Source organism: Leopardus geoffroyi, chromosome C3, assembly GCF_018350155.1.
Source record: "Leopardus geoffroyi isolate Oge1 chromosome C3, O.geoffroyi_Oge1_pat1.0, whole genome shotgun sequence".
NCBI lineage: Eukaryota > Metazoa > Chordata > Mammalia > Carnivora > Felidae > Leopardus > Leopardus geoffroyi.
This window is the reverse complement of record NC_059338.1, coordinates 53,409,554-53,424,781: the sequence shown is the minus strand read 5'-3', so window position 1 is coordinate 53,424,781 and position 15,228 is coordinate 53,409,554. Positions and strand designations below refer to the sequence as shown.

At 36.8% G+C, this 15,228-nt stretch overlaps 1 protein-coding gene across 3 annotated transcripts in view; it reads right to left on the bottom strand.

The window, feature by feature from the left end:
• Positions 1-344: 344 nt before the first annotated feature.
• RC3H1 (ring finger and CCCH-type domains 1) overlaps positions 345-15,228 on the bottom strand; it is an 88,283-nt gene continuing 73,399 nt past the window's right edge. For 2 of the 3 annotated variants that reach the window (XM_045452859.1, XM_045452860.1), the window contains exons 15-20: positions 13,999-14,212; positions 13,436-13,526; positions 12,803-12,935; positions 10,277-10,447; positions 9,271-9,386; positions 345-7,925 (exon numbers count right to left, since the gene is read on the bottom strand). In XM_045452859.1, the coding sequence (XP_045308815.1) occupies positions 7,775-7,925; positions 9,271-9,386; positions 10,277-10,447; positions 12,803-12,935; positions 13,436-13,526; positions 13,999-14,212 (876 nt within the window). In that variant the 3' untranslated portion in view covers positions 345-7,774. The remainder of the gene's footprint in view (positions 7,926-9,270; positions 9,387-10,276; positions 10,448-12,802; positions 12,936-13,435; positions 13,527-13,998; positions 14,213-15,228) is intronic. The other variant, XM_045452861.1, reaches the window with a different exon arrangement.

Here is a 15,228-nt window from a genome sequence, read left to right as displayed (position 1 = left end):
AAAAAAAAAAAGACATTTACTGGGGTGCCTGACTTTGGCTCAGGTCATGATCTCACAGTTTGTGAGTTCGAGCCCCACATCAAGCTCACTGTGGTTACTGCAGAGCCTGCTTTGAATCCTCTGTTTCCCCCGTCCCTCCCCTGCTTGTGCTCTCTCTCAAAAATAATCATTAAGGTTGGACTAATTTCTGTGGTATCTCTACAAAATTGGCTACTGCACGTATGTGTTTACTTGTGCGTGTTACATAATTATTCTTCACGTTAAAAAAATATTTAAAAGGTGTGATAATCCCAAGGTTAGAAGAAAATGGCACAGACTCATTTACAAAAAAGACTACACGTTTCTCCTCATTAATTTATCATTTAATATAAATGCTGACAGAAAGCAGATAAAGACCTTGTAGACATTTTCATATATTTACAAACCAAAAGGTGAATCACCTCCTTCTACTTGTTAAAATAACCCTTTTATCTGCATCTCATGGGAGCTTTTAATACTACTCAGGAGCAACATGAGGCTGAGTCAGTTTCCAAGGTTATAAAGAAAGGAAACAGCGTTTTAACAAAATGTGGCATCTTTGATATAAACAACATGCACACAAATAATACAAAATTGAAAAAGATGGCCCTAATCCTCTTAAAAACCCAACAAATGAACATGTACTTGTTCAGACCCAAATTTCTGCTGCCCTAAACATCTTCCTACTACTCTTGATTTCCACCTCACTTGTTTTGAAGGCTCTTTAAAAACTGGAAATATAAACACATTAAAAAGAGAAGAAAATGGTTCATTTCAAACAGGGTTCTTTTTCCTATTCCAAAAGAACTTTCAAGAGATAAAGTCTTCAAATAAGATTTCACAGTTTGCTAGACGCTAAAGGATTATTCATAGCTTGTGAAATTCCAACCCACTTATCTTCACTTAAAAAAAAAGTTGAAAACATTTGGAAAAAGTTAAATTTCACAAACGTTACCAATTTAAAAATCAGCTGTCACTTTAAGACTCAATATTTTTATTTCTGAACAGGTAGGTGGAGGCGGGCAAGAAAAAACAGGGAGCTGAGGCAAGGAAAAAAACAGGAATGCAAGAGAACTTTTAAAAAATGGTATTTTGTCTAGCACTGACTTATACGAACAGGAGATATAAAGTCTCACTATCCAAAACTAAGTGATTTCATAGTCATTTATAACCTGACTCAAATCTCATGGGCTCCTTTATTAATCTAGATTATTCTTGTCTTGTTAAATATACCTCTGCAGGGCACAATCACATACAATCAATACGATTGGTAAATTACACAAGCTCTATCCCAAGCAAATATGCATCAATGTTACAAAGTTATTTAAAAAAAAAACAAACAAAAACAAAATAAAACAAAATAAAATCCACCCAAAAAGGTGATAATGACTGCAGAATGTCTCGGGGAGACTGGTATGAGCCTAAAGACCAAATTGACCATAGTTAGGGGAAAAGGGTAGCAGGGGTTACAAGGGAAAGAGAGCACACAAAAAGAGGAATCTCACAACTGGAAAATGCTTAAGTGGGTAAAAGATTTTGTTCATCATCTTAATTCACTTTTTCCATTGCTCTTGTTCCAAAAAGTCACATCATCATAAGGTAAGCAACGAAGCCCCTGGATCAGTGAATAAAATGAAAAAAAAAAAAAAAAAAAAAAAATCCCCCGCCACCCAAGTTCCTTTCATTTCCAGAAGGTGAGAAGAGGAGAAAGGATGAGGGGGTGGGAGTGTGTGTGGGAGGTCTGGAGGGGGTGATAAAGAAAATGCAGGCAACCACACACCTGGAAAATATAGCTCTCAGGACAGTGCCTTAGGTGAACAGAGGATGTAAAAATGATAAAGAAAAGCTTAAAATACCTTAAATTAGAGGAATATTTTACAGAGTTGTTTAGATATTATTGTAAGAATGGCAGCCAATCACTGAAGAGAGATTACACTAATAAATGGTGATTTAAAAAAAAACAGGCAAAAAAACCCCCCAAACCAAAGACCAGCAACAAGCAGGCAACCAATTATCCAATAGTTCGTCCCATCCTTTCCTTGGCCCTTTTATGCAGTGGCTGGGGTGGGAGCAGGGCCTGCCTGACAGTTTCCAGTTATAAGATGACTCTGAGCGTACAAGCTAAAGAGGATGCCAAAGACTTGTGAGCTCTGTCTGCCTAAGCGTTAAAGACAACAAAACAAAACAGAAACAACCAGAAACAGAGAGACCTCAATACGAGAAAATAAGTCACCTTATCTAGTATATAATAGACTAACTCCACAGGATTTTACTTTTCTACATACACATTTTTGGGCACAGTATTATATTGAGGTTTAACTTCTGTCTCTTGGGTTATTGTGTCTTATTTTCTTGTGAAAATAAAGGTTATTACTCTAGGGATGTTTTGTTCAGGAAACAAATTTAAAGGAAATTCAGTGTTTGGCTGAAAATTGGGAGGCTCTGAAAACAAGGATTCCAGTGGTGAGGTTAGTCCTTTTACCACAATAGGATTTCAAAGGACTCTTTACCTACTTTGTTCAGTGCAGTATTGAAAATCCACCTATTGGGAACACATTTATTATTAAAAGGTGTAACTTCTTCCTGGTGGTGGCAGTGTCCTATTCTTTATTAACATTATAACTAGTATTACTTATCAAATTAGAATCTTTTATATATGAAAACATCTTTAGCAGTCAAAGCAATAAAATCTTAAAACCCAAATCTTAAGTTGGCATTTACTATAATAGTACCTTGCCAAAAACAGCTTTCTTTTTCAAATGGCTCAGAAAAGTTGAATTAAGAATTAAAAAATATGTTAACTGCAATTCACCTATAACTCCCCATAAGTAATTTCAGCAGGAAAATTTCATAAAGCTGAGCTGAAGCAACAAATAAACAGAAAAGTCATAGTTGTCCAAGGTAGAACGGTATGAAGAAGGAACAGCAATACAAGTAAAGCGATAACACCAGCAAACTGCTTATGTGTCCACTCCCTAATGTCGGAAGGGAAATTTGCTTTAGTTTAGTTGCTAAAATTTTTAAGGACAGGCTGATTTTTCCGGGAACAGATCATCTTGCAACACTATAACCATGTATCACCAACTAAAAAATAAACACAATCAGGCTCTTTCAGGGTATAAATCTAAGTAAAGGCTGCAGTTAATTTCCAGGCAGATTATTAATTTCTCTTAAAACGTAACCAGGTCTTTCTTTTTAATAAAATATAGGTCATTACAGGTACTTTTTTACAGGTAGATTTTACATATGAAACCTTTACTCAATTCTTTAAAATGAGCAGAAAGAAAGTGGAAAAAAGATGGTAAGATCCCTATCTATCACCACTTGGATTTAATAGCAATCAAATACTTTTTAGTGAAAAGAATCTGTTTTTCTCCAAATCTGAATATAATCTCACATGCAGTGACTATAGTTTATTTCTCACCAGTCACATGCTCATGAATTTTTTTACCCAGTCCCACAGCGTGACCATAGTGATACAGATTGTCCTTCAGACACAACTGAAAAGCCAAAACACACAAGATGCTACAATGACAAGATAAACTCAAAAAACAGGGGGACTGCTCACACACAATATTGTAAAAGATGACATTCACTGGTTTAGAAAAACTGATGAATTTTCATTACTTTTACATTTTATAAGGCCAGCTACCTTTAACAGTTAACTTAGATAAATCTACTTAACAGTACAATCAACTCACAAATACTAAAAGGTTTCACAATCAAAATGGCTATATCCCCCCAAACCAAAACAGAGTAAAGCACAAGTCTTTGGCTCTCCTTTAAAGAAAACAGCAGGTTACCATTCTTAACCAGACCTTTGTTTGCCTACCAGTAGGGCAAATACCACATTTGTGCATCACTGAGTAATAACACCATTAGAAAAGGCAACTTCACAGAAGTTATTGGCTAAGCGAATTCATTTGAATGCTCTGTTTTGAGGCAGCAAACTGTCACTGTTGCAGATTGGGGAGGGCAGTGGGTAAGTCAAGGGGGAATTTGCAAGATAGAAAAGGGCCAGGAAAAAAAAACCCTTGAGCTCCAACCCTAAAGACCTATGGAAACTCTGATGGAGTTACATATTCATGGTAGCAAATGAGAATCATATCAATTCTATGTCTTTTAGGCAAAAGAATAAATACAAGGGAAAGACCAGGAGAAGGGAAGGGAAATAAGATGAGAGAAGGGAATCAGCCACATTAATGCCATACCAAATAATTTTGTATACATTCTGAGTAGGTGAATATTTGTAGCTGGCATTAGAAATAGTGTATTATGTGAATACTATTACTAGAAACCTATGCTATAATTAACTGTTCTTTTGATTACAAAAGTAACAAAGAATGGATCTTTGGTCACTTCAGCTTCTGTAAATTACCCAAGACAGGGCGGCTATTGGACTTATCTTGTGACAATATCTATAAGTAAGGCAAAATAACTACATATAAGTTAGGAAACTGCATGTAGATATCTTATTCTTAGTTCTACGCTTTTCCAGAGATACCTTGAAAAAAAATAAGTCAAAGTACTTTTATATTCCTAGCTATAATAAGATCCTGGTTTTAAAAAAATTAAGATCCTAGTTTTGTAACCTAAACAAGAGTGAACACAATGCTTATTATACTCCTACCTTAACCTTTTCAGAATTGCTCATGTTCGTCTGAGATGTCAGAGTCTTGCTTCTGAATTCAGTGAAAAGCAAATAAAAGTCATTTCCAGAAGAAATTAATATTTTAATAAGTAGAAAGCATAAAAACTGTATTTCCTATCTGACTCATTTAATCTCTTTACTCTCTCTAAAGGCCGACATTTTAAAATAAGCCAAAAAAAATCAGTGCCTTTCGCAGGTTTTGACAAAAAAGCAGTTAAAGAGTCCAGCAGTTTTGCCCAAATAGGCCACATACCCTTACAGGCTCATCATTATCACAAAGTGTTTCACAGAGAAAAGGAAATGAAAGAAAAATCTAAACTTTGGAGGTTTTATTTAATTCCTAAAACTGTTTGTGAACACCAGGAAAGTTTTAAGAATTTCCATGAGATAAGGCAGAATGACCAATTTAAAACAGGTAAGTCATAGGCACAATGGGGCAGGGGATCATTCTTCTGCCTTTCTACCCAACCAGATTTCCTCCAGAGTGTGCAGGGCCCTTCCTGAGGTGCAGCTAGAATTAAGGCTACAATTTAAGGGATCTGCCCTGGCCCCCAAAGCCCCCCACCGCCCCAATGAAATTACCTTAAAAAGTGAAAGAGATGATTTTGAGTCAACTGAAAACAGTGGCTTTTCAGGTTTTATTCAGAACAGGAATACTATATAAGTTAATGCCTATTCCTGCCTAGCTTACAAAATGAAAATGGTGAAAGCAAGGAGTATATCTGAAGGATATAAAAACAAGAACAGAAGTTGGGTTATAAAATGTTTCAATGGATACCCAAAATGGACTTTTACTTTTATTCTGAACCTCAACAAAATCAATACTCATAAATTCCCTTCCAGTGCCAGACTCACTGAGTTCCAAATAAACCAACTGCTTCTAAAACTTAGGAATTATCTAACAGGTCCAAAGGAGAAATACAACCTGCCCAAATCTGCCTACAGAAGGTTGGAGGCCAAGAATGTTGCCTTTTATGGTTATACAAAGAAATGAAAAATCTTGGGACTCTGTCAGACACACACAGTTTCTCTCCTTCTCCCAAAAAATAAGCACTTATGTGTAAGAGGGTTTTAAGCAAAAGAGAAAACAAACAAAAAAGCAAAAAAAGCAAGTGTATTTTTTTTTAAAGGAAACTATGGATATCAAATGCAGAAATGCCTCATCTTCATTCAGTGCTTCTACCTCCCAATCAGTCATTTTATCGCAACAGCTGCGCTCATGCGAAAAAATCCTTAAAACATACCCAATATATATACAGATATAGCTATGTATATATGTATATATATATATAATATATATAAATTTTTATTTAAATAAAAAAGAAAGCTCGAATCCCAAGCCAATATGTGTATATCAAATCCTTGACCAGCCAGGTCTGTAGGGCATAATCAAATTCAATGTGAAATAGTATATAAACACGGTGCCTTGACTGGGCAAATTAAATAATTGCTACTCAAAAGAGTGTTCTGTTTGGACTCTCCTACTGGTAGGCAACGGCAGGACTGTATTTCCCTCCCCCCCTCCCCCATTTGTTTCAGTTAACAGTATGATGGACACAGAGCTTACACTGAGGTTGTTATGACCTCAGCAGGAGTTAAGGGTTAAGAAAATAAGAAACAAGAAAAATACAAACTCTTGCTTTTACCCAACCAAAGCAATGCAGTAACTTATTACATAACCAGTGCTTTCTGTTTTAGTAGTATAATCCAGAAGGGAAATTTTTAAAAATCAGGCAAACAGAGGGATGGATGGGGAGGGTGACTGTATCAAATAATCCCCACAAAACATGTTTTATAGGGTTTTAGTTCAGTATAGACACATGGCATCAGAATATGTGCAGCAGAACTAAATAATTTCATAAAGAATCTCATCACTATTGTAAAGTTTTCTCTGAAAACTGACTTTTAGGTACTTATTACCTACTGGTGCTAAGGATACTGAACAGTAACAGCTAGTCAATTCATAAACCATCCTTAAGATCCTGGCAGTCTGTCCTTGCCAAATCTATTTGAAAGCCAGGGACTTTTATTTTATTTACACTTTTGGGTTTTGACAGTAAAACAAAACAAAAACATCCACTGAAATAATGTGGCTGTTCATTTTCGGTTCAAGTGTTGCAGTTTTAAAACATGCTTGATTTTCCTAATATTATTGTTTTTAACACTCTAGGATTTGAGCAGAAGTTTAAAATTTGAAAAAGCACAGGTCCGAATTTCTAACCAGCAGCTCCATACAGGTAATATACCAATCATGTATCTCCCAGGACTAATAAATTACAGTTCATTCTTAAAACAATCTCCATTTAAATCTAATCATTCTAAAACACTGGCCTGGCTTTCTGATTAAGAGAATGCAAGGATCCATTATGTGGAAAAGGACTTCAAAAATTAATTGGTAATTATCTCTCTGGAAAGTTGAAATAGAAACAAAACCCTCCTGAACAACAAAAAGTTTTAGTGCCATATGAAAAAACACACATCAAGCTAGTAACCAGAAAGGGAAAGAAAATTATGACTTTCAAGTAATGGCTCTTGGAAAAGTTGGTTTGCTGCACATTTTCTAATAAGTAGTCTACTACTGTCTTTTTGTTTCTCAAGCACCACAGAATTCTCAGACAGGCCGGTGCTTTCTGTGTGTTTTAATTTATGGGGTTGTCAAAGCTGGAAAGGATTGGGGGTCAGGAATTATACACTGGGTATGTAATAATACCAAAATACAAGAAAAACCTACTTCATTAAGATCATACAATTAATCAAACAGAGTGTATATATAATATCTTCTTTTTTTTTTAAGCCCTGGATCCAAGGCGTCCAAAGTTATTAAAATAAAGTTCATTCACAGAACAAAAACAAATTTAATCTGAATTGCTTGCAGATACTGCTAATTTTCTTTTTCTTTTTCTTTTTTTTTAAATTAAAAAATGCATTAATGTGAACTATGTGCAGGGTTTGTTTTTAGTAGTGGTGTTTGTGCACATTGCCTCCGGTACTTTTCCTGGATTTCTCTGACCACTCTCAGAGAAAATGTTTAGAAGTTATCTGTTCTCCCTACCCTACCCCACAAATTGATCAGGAGCAGAAGATAAAAGCAGGATTCTTCATCATTTAGGGAGCAGAACTGGGAGTAACTCCCGATCTCTGGGAGTCATTGTTGTCACCTCCTCCCTCAGGGTCCTCTGATAGGTTCAGAGAGCTGGTCTTGTTTGACAGGAGGCTGATATTCTCTTGTGTCAAAGCTGATCCATTTGGTACATCACTGTTAACATTAAAAAAAAAAAAAGTTAGAATTTTAAGGAGAGAGACAAAAATGATTAGTAGAATAAAATCAACAGGGCCTTTCCTTTTTAAAAAAATTTTTTAATGTTTATTTGTTTTTGAGAGAGAGAGGGACAGAGCGCGAGCAGGGGAGGGGCAGAGAGAGAGGGAGACACAGAATCCGAAGCAGGCTCCAGGCTCTGAGCTGTCAGCACAGAGCCTGATGTGGGGCTCAAACACACGAACTGCGAGATCATGACCCGAGCTGAAGTCAGAAGCTTAACTAAGACTGAACCACCCAGGTGCCCCAATAGGGCCTTTCTTTTAATAGTATGGAAAAATATGCAACTAGCTTTTAAACTTTTACAGCTCCGTATCATGCTTTAGTACAGGGGCTGACAAACTAAGGCTAACCACCTGCCTGTTCCTCTAAGTACAGTTTTACTGAAACCCAACCCGCCCATTTGTTCACGTATGGTCTGTGGCTGCTTTCACACTACAATGGCAGAGCTGAGAGTTTCCACATACACTATAAGACTCAAAATTTTAAATATTTACTATCTGGACTTTAAGAAAAAGTACTGACTCCTGCTTCAGCAGGCTTACTAGTATAAGAAATTATTTTGAACCCAGGGCAATGCATGGACTTAAACAGCTAAAACCAAAGCTTGAAAGCAACAGGGATTAGAAATGATTATTATATTCTCACCAGGAAGACAACTCAGGACTATGCAGCAAATGCCCCCAAAATACCCGAAGGAGGGGCACCTGGGGGTCTCAGTCGGTTCAGCCTTCTCACTCTTGGTTTTGGTTCAGGTCATGATCTCACAGTTCATGGTTTCAAGCCCCGCGTTGGGCTCTGTGCTGACAGAATGGAGCCTGCTTGAGATTCTCTCTCTCTCTCTCTCTCTCTCTCTCTCTCTGCCTCTCCCCCATGCTGGTTCTCTCTCTCTCTCAAAATAAATAAACATTAAAAAGGGAGGGAGGGACAGGGTAGAAGGTGGATTTGAAAGAAGCTAAATATCCACATGCTTTAAAAGGACCGGAAAGGTATACACCAAAATGTGAACGTTGGTTTTAAGTAAATTATAATACAGGAGAAAGAAGGAAATGGGAACAGAAAAATTCATTTGTTAGGTATTAACAGAAAATCCAATTTTTGATCTGTTCTAAAATAAGTTTTAAAACTCATAAAAATAAGTAAGAATAAGTTTTATAACTAAACTTCTACAAAAATATTCTTTTCTCAATGTATACAGAATAATGACATTTTAAAATCATATTTATGAGAGCACTTCTGTCAGGACTGAATAATATAAGACTACAGAAAATGTCCCTTTCTTTACCTGAATGTCAATGTAAGGTCCTCAGCTGGAACCTTACTTTGTGGTTCTGGTTGTCCATTTTCTGCTTGCTTACTTGTATTCAATTTGCCTTTCATGTCCAGAGAACACTGGTTCTCCTTGGAAAAAGAAGGAAGTAAATTTAATTACCTTATATTTTATAATGCCAATGAAAGAAGATCAAATATAGATGATATAAACTGATGATCCATAAATCATATTCAGTCTTTATAAAATAACCAAAGGAACAGGCAGTCTGAGAGACGTACATAACAACAGAGTACATCTACTCACTAAAAAAGCTAGAAAACAAGGGGGAAAATGCCTGAAATGAGAAAACCTGATGCCTTAGAAAAGATAAGCCAAAATATAACTACCTATAATATACTTACAGAAAAATAAAACACCTATTCATCTGCTTAGAAGGAATGTGAAAACTATGCAACAAAAGTCAATTACCCATGCAACCTGGGGGGACGGTTCGACAATTTACTAAAATCAGTATTGGTGCGCTAGGAAGCAAACCCCAAACGCATCCATGGATAGAACTCCTCAAGAAGGAATGTGTAGACTGTATTTCATTCATAACAAAAAACAGGTCTGCAATAACTAAAGGGCTATAAAAACTGAATGTTTTTTTGCGAATACATATTTTTATAACATAATGGTATTGCAAAATCATAAACACCAACCCCTCAGCTTCCCTAGTCAGTATGTTCAACAGTAATTTAATAACCTCCAATTAACTACCTGTTTTCCCTGAAAGTTTTTTCATAATGCAGAATCCTAAGACAAAGAATATACTCAAACAAAAAGGGAATGAGAGGAATGAATAAAACCAGGAGGCATCCCATCTTCATAAAACTTATTCAGAGTATTAATCCTTCACTGGAGTGCCCTGGGGTGATGAGCCTAGAGGCTTGAGTTCTGGGACAGCATTACACAGACACTCTCTGGTCACACCCCCGCCCCTCCAGCCGACCCCACCCTTTCCCACCGTAACACTCACCATACTCAGTTCCCGGGTTCTCTTCCCGATTTCCCTTTCCACCTGGTGCAGTTCCAAGCTCAACTGCTCACTTGAAATCATTCCAGGCCATTTTGGAGGTGGTGGTGGTGGCTGGGACTGGCCTGCCAGGGTGTTTACCTCCCTCTGCAACACCAGCCTGTTACTAACAGCCTAGTGCATAAAGCCAAGCACATACACAACTCAACACATTTCACACCATGCACAGAATGACCAGGCCCAATTCCAGAACATCGCTCAAATACCTTTTCACTAAGATATTTGCAATAAAAATGATGCAATGGTAAGGCACTATCTCTTTGAATACCATCTGAATTTAAAATGAATAGGGGACTTAAACTTAGTAAAGAATATTTGAAAGAGAAGTCAAGTATGAATGTACATCTTTCCCCCTTTTTAAAATGGAATTTTCTGAAGTAAATCCTGCAATTTATTTCCGTGAAACCTCAGTAATGGCAAGGATTTTTAACCATAATGAGTTAAACATGTGGCAAGCTTCCAAATGCTGCCGATACTCTTTTGGAACAGAAAATTGGTCTACAAATTTCAATTAAGACAAAAAGCCATAAATTATCAGGATAAGGAATAACACTTTACAGAGTTAATGGTCTGAATCTTTAAAAAAGTTAATAAACTAAAGATGATAAACATAAACACAGCATTCTCTTTTTTTACAATAGGAATCAGCAAGAAGTTCTGGACCATGTAAAGAAAACAATGGCAAATGAAGACAGAAAATGAGTATTACACAGTTAAAAAAAATTCTAAACCTTATTGCTTATATAAGAGCACAAGCCAGACATGTGTTCCAAAAAAAAAAAAAAAAATCTCCTGTTGGTCTTGGTAATAAGAGAGTCTAAGATAGAATTAGTTAAAAATTTATTTCCCCCTAAATTTTTTTTTTTAATTTCTAAGGAGATGCCTTACTTATTAAAGATCTTGGCAGAAATAAAAGACTAATATTCTAACAGTTATTTTTCTCTCCAGATGGGGAAAATGTATTTATCAGAATACAGTCTTCAGAATATAGTCTTCAGTTTACTAAATTCAAAGATTATGCTCTCATGCAAAGGGTAATATTAACAAAACCTAGTCTTCTCTATCTGGCACTTAAAAGGATTTTTAAAATTCTTTGTTTTCAGCATTTTTTTTCTCTAAGTGTCAAGCAGCATGGCAGAAAGAATACTGGATATGAAGACTTGGGTTCATATTTCAACCTCTGTGAAACTCGTATCTTTCAACCAGAAGAGGGGGGACTGTACCACTTGCCCTAACCGACCTATCAAGAGATACTGTAAGGGTCAAGTAGGATATACATCAACTTATAAACTGAAAAAACTCTATTAATGAAAGATACAATTGTTATACAGAGGCTATGCTTAAGTCCAAGTTCTAAGCTTCTACTTTTTTTTTTTAAGTTTATTTATTTTGAGAGAGAGAAAGAGAATGAGAGCGCAAGTGGGGGATGGGTAGAGACAGAGAATCCCAAACAGGCTTCACACCGTCAGTACAGAACCCAACACGGGGCTGGAATCCACGAACCATGAGATCATGACCTAAGTTGAAACCAAGAGCTGGACACGTAACTGTCTGACCAACCAGGCACCCCACTAAGCTTCTACTTTTTAAATATTTGTAAATAAATGCTGAGGATTAAAGGAAATCAGAAATTTTTTTTTAAATTAAGAAATATGAGAAATTAAAAACAAATGTTGGGGCACCTGGGTGGCTCAGATGGTTAAGCATCTGACTCTTGATTTCAGCTCAGATCATGATCTCACAGTTCACAGGATCAAGCTCTGCATTGGGGTCTGTCTGTGCTGACAGCTCAGAGCCTGTTTGGGATTCTCTTTCTCCCTTTCTCTCTACCTGCCCCTCTCTGATTGAACATGCATGTGCATGTGCTCGCTCTCTCTCTCTCTCTCTCTCTCTCTCTCAAAATAAGCATTTAAAAAAATAAATTAGGGGTGCCTGGGTGGCTCAGTCGGTTGAGTGTCCGACGTCGGTTCAGGCCATGATCTCGTGGTTCATGAGTTCGAGCCGTGAATCAGGCTCTGTGCTGACAGCTTGGAGTCTGGAGCCTGCTTCCGATCTGTGTCTCCTTCTCGTTCTCCCCTCCCCTGCTCACGCTCTGTGTCTCTCTCAAAAGTTAAATGAACATCTAAAAAATGTTTTTTAATAAATTAAAAAAAAATAAAAACAAATGTAAAGCTAAAGGCATTTGTTGATAAAAACTGTATACCTTAAATGTGCCATCAGGGAACATAAGTTCCTGTTGGGAAGTTTTAGATGGCCTGTTTTCTATTCTCATGGAATAGAAATTCTAAATTTCCCACTGTCTCACACTGAAGTCTTAAGTATTTAAATTCTTTGAAGAGTGGACACCTATACTCTTTAAGAAAGAGACCTTAAGTTTTTATGTTCAGAGTACCTCAAAAGTTCTTTCTTTTAAAACCTCTTTGAGAACCCTTCAAAAACTGGAATGAAAAAATATCTGTGGTCTGGTACCTCTAAGCCACGTAGCTGGGTCTGCTGACTAATTTGATGGTTTAGTTGCTGCAATTCTAGTCGTAGCTGTTCCCGCTCAGCAGATGGAAGGGGTTTTCCATGACTGGCTACTTCTGACATGGACATTCTGTCCCTTGTATGGGAAAAGAAAGGATAGAATAAATTTTAAATTTTATTAAAAATATATATATTATTGAACTAACGTAACATTTCGTGTCAACTATATCTCAATTGAAAAAAAAATTAAAAGAGAGAAAACAAACAAACAAGCCCCCTAGGTTTGGTCTACTACTGTTCTGACATAAAAATCTGTTACTTCACTATGAAAAATATAAAAATTATTGACAGGGCGCCTGGGTGGCTCAGTCGGTTGAATGTCCGATTTTGGTTCAGGTCATCATCTTGCAGCTCGTGAGTTTGAGCCCTGCATCAGGCTCTGTGCTGTCAGCACAGAGCATGCTTTGGATCCTCTCTCTCTGCTCCTCCCCTGGTCATGCTCTCTCTCAAAAATGAGCATTTAAAAATAAATAAATGAGTAAGTAAGTAAATAAATAAAAATTACTGACAAGTAAAACAAATAAGAAAAACTGAATAATTTTAAAGGTTTGTAGAAGCAAAAAGAATGACTCATACCTCTCACTGAAGTGTCCCTGAGAAGGTATGTTTTGATGAGGTGAATATGGAGAACCTCCCCAGCCACTGTGGGTTCCATATGGACTATAATCTACAAGAGAATAATGTAGTGCGGTATGATGCAATTCAGAGGTTTGATTCTTTTAAGGTAGCCATAATCTAGAAGGCATAGGCATTTTGTGTACACGGCTCTCTGGAAAGATGCCTACCAATGTGACGAGAGGGTACTGATGGTTTTTTCCCCCACTGAACGATATCAGTGCTTGTAACTGTTTCAATGTTTAAAAATGAAAATGTATTATTTTAATAATAGCAATGAAGCTAATAAACAACAACAACAACGGCAATCTTCACATACCAGACCTGCTCATCTGTACCCTTAATATTCTCTAGTTATAATTACTTTCTGCAGGGATAATTCCATGGAAAAGTTTAAAAGACTAGTGTCTTGGAAGATTACGGACAGCACTGATCGTAGGGATCAGTGCTCAAAGTAGGGAGTCGGGATGATGCTGAAAGTCATGAATATGAAGCCCCTAAATCAGTTTAACTATGATTCTTACCTGAGATGTTCATCGGTTTTGTGGGAGCTCCCTGAGGTGCCATAGCCTGCATTGGACCAGCACCCTGATATATTGTTTTGGAGGTTCGAGAGATGGCACCAAACCGAGAAACGGTTGGTCGGTCTCCGAAAGGGATAAGGTCATCATCACTGGTTTCTGCTGCTCTTCTTTGAAGATCCAGTCGCTGGTCTCTCATTCCTTTACTCTCCACGTTCTGATAAAAAGTAAAATGAGAAATCCACCCCACACTTAGATCTCTAACATTACTACCTTTTTTAAGGTTAAAAAAAAAAAAAAAGTATAACTTTCTTACTGGTAGGACTAAAGCACTTTGCTTGTCATAGTAAACACTGCTTTTTAAACCTTTGCTCACTCCCCACAATAAGAAATATATTTTACATCATGACTCAGTACATATACACATTCTAATATATAGATATAATTTTATGACAAATATTTGCCTCTTACTATTTGTAATGTACTCTCACATTTATAGTTATTCAAACTCATTTCTTTAAAAAAAAGGCCCATGACGACCCAATTTCAAAACTCAATAGTTAGAAAACCACCACTTAAAAATTTAAGTGTCAACAACAGATGTTTCAAAGCGATTCCAGTTAGAAAGAAGGAATTACCAAGATAAACTGAAACGGAAATTCAACTGCTAGATCTTTGCTACTCAAACTACAGTTCGAGGACCAACAGCAGCAGCAACAGCAACACATGGGAACTCATTAGAAATGCAGAGTCTCAGATCCCACCCCAGTATTAGCGATTTAGGACCTGCACTTTAATCGGCTTTAATTAGATTCCAAGGTAATTTATACACACTTGAAAAACACTGTCTTTTACCATTTAGGAGATTTTCAATCACATCTAGGTTAGGCTGACAAACATTTTTATTCTTTAGTGATTTAAGGAAATGAGTTTTATTTTGCTAATTTTATTACTTTAATATAATAACTATTTCTGAAAGCCAGGTACAAAGCAACGGTTCCTGTCTATCTCCACCTCATCTCACTCTTGTTCTTAGAGAGGATGTTTTCTTTTTTATCTTTTTTTTTTAATATTTGTTTATTTTTGAGAGAGAGAGAGAGACAGAGAGAGAGAGAAGGGGAGGAGCAGAGATAGACAGAATCTGAAGCAGGTTCCAGGCTGTCATCACAGAGCCTGATGCGGGGCTTGAACCCACCAGCCATGGGATCATGACCTGAGCCAAAGTCGGATGCT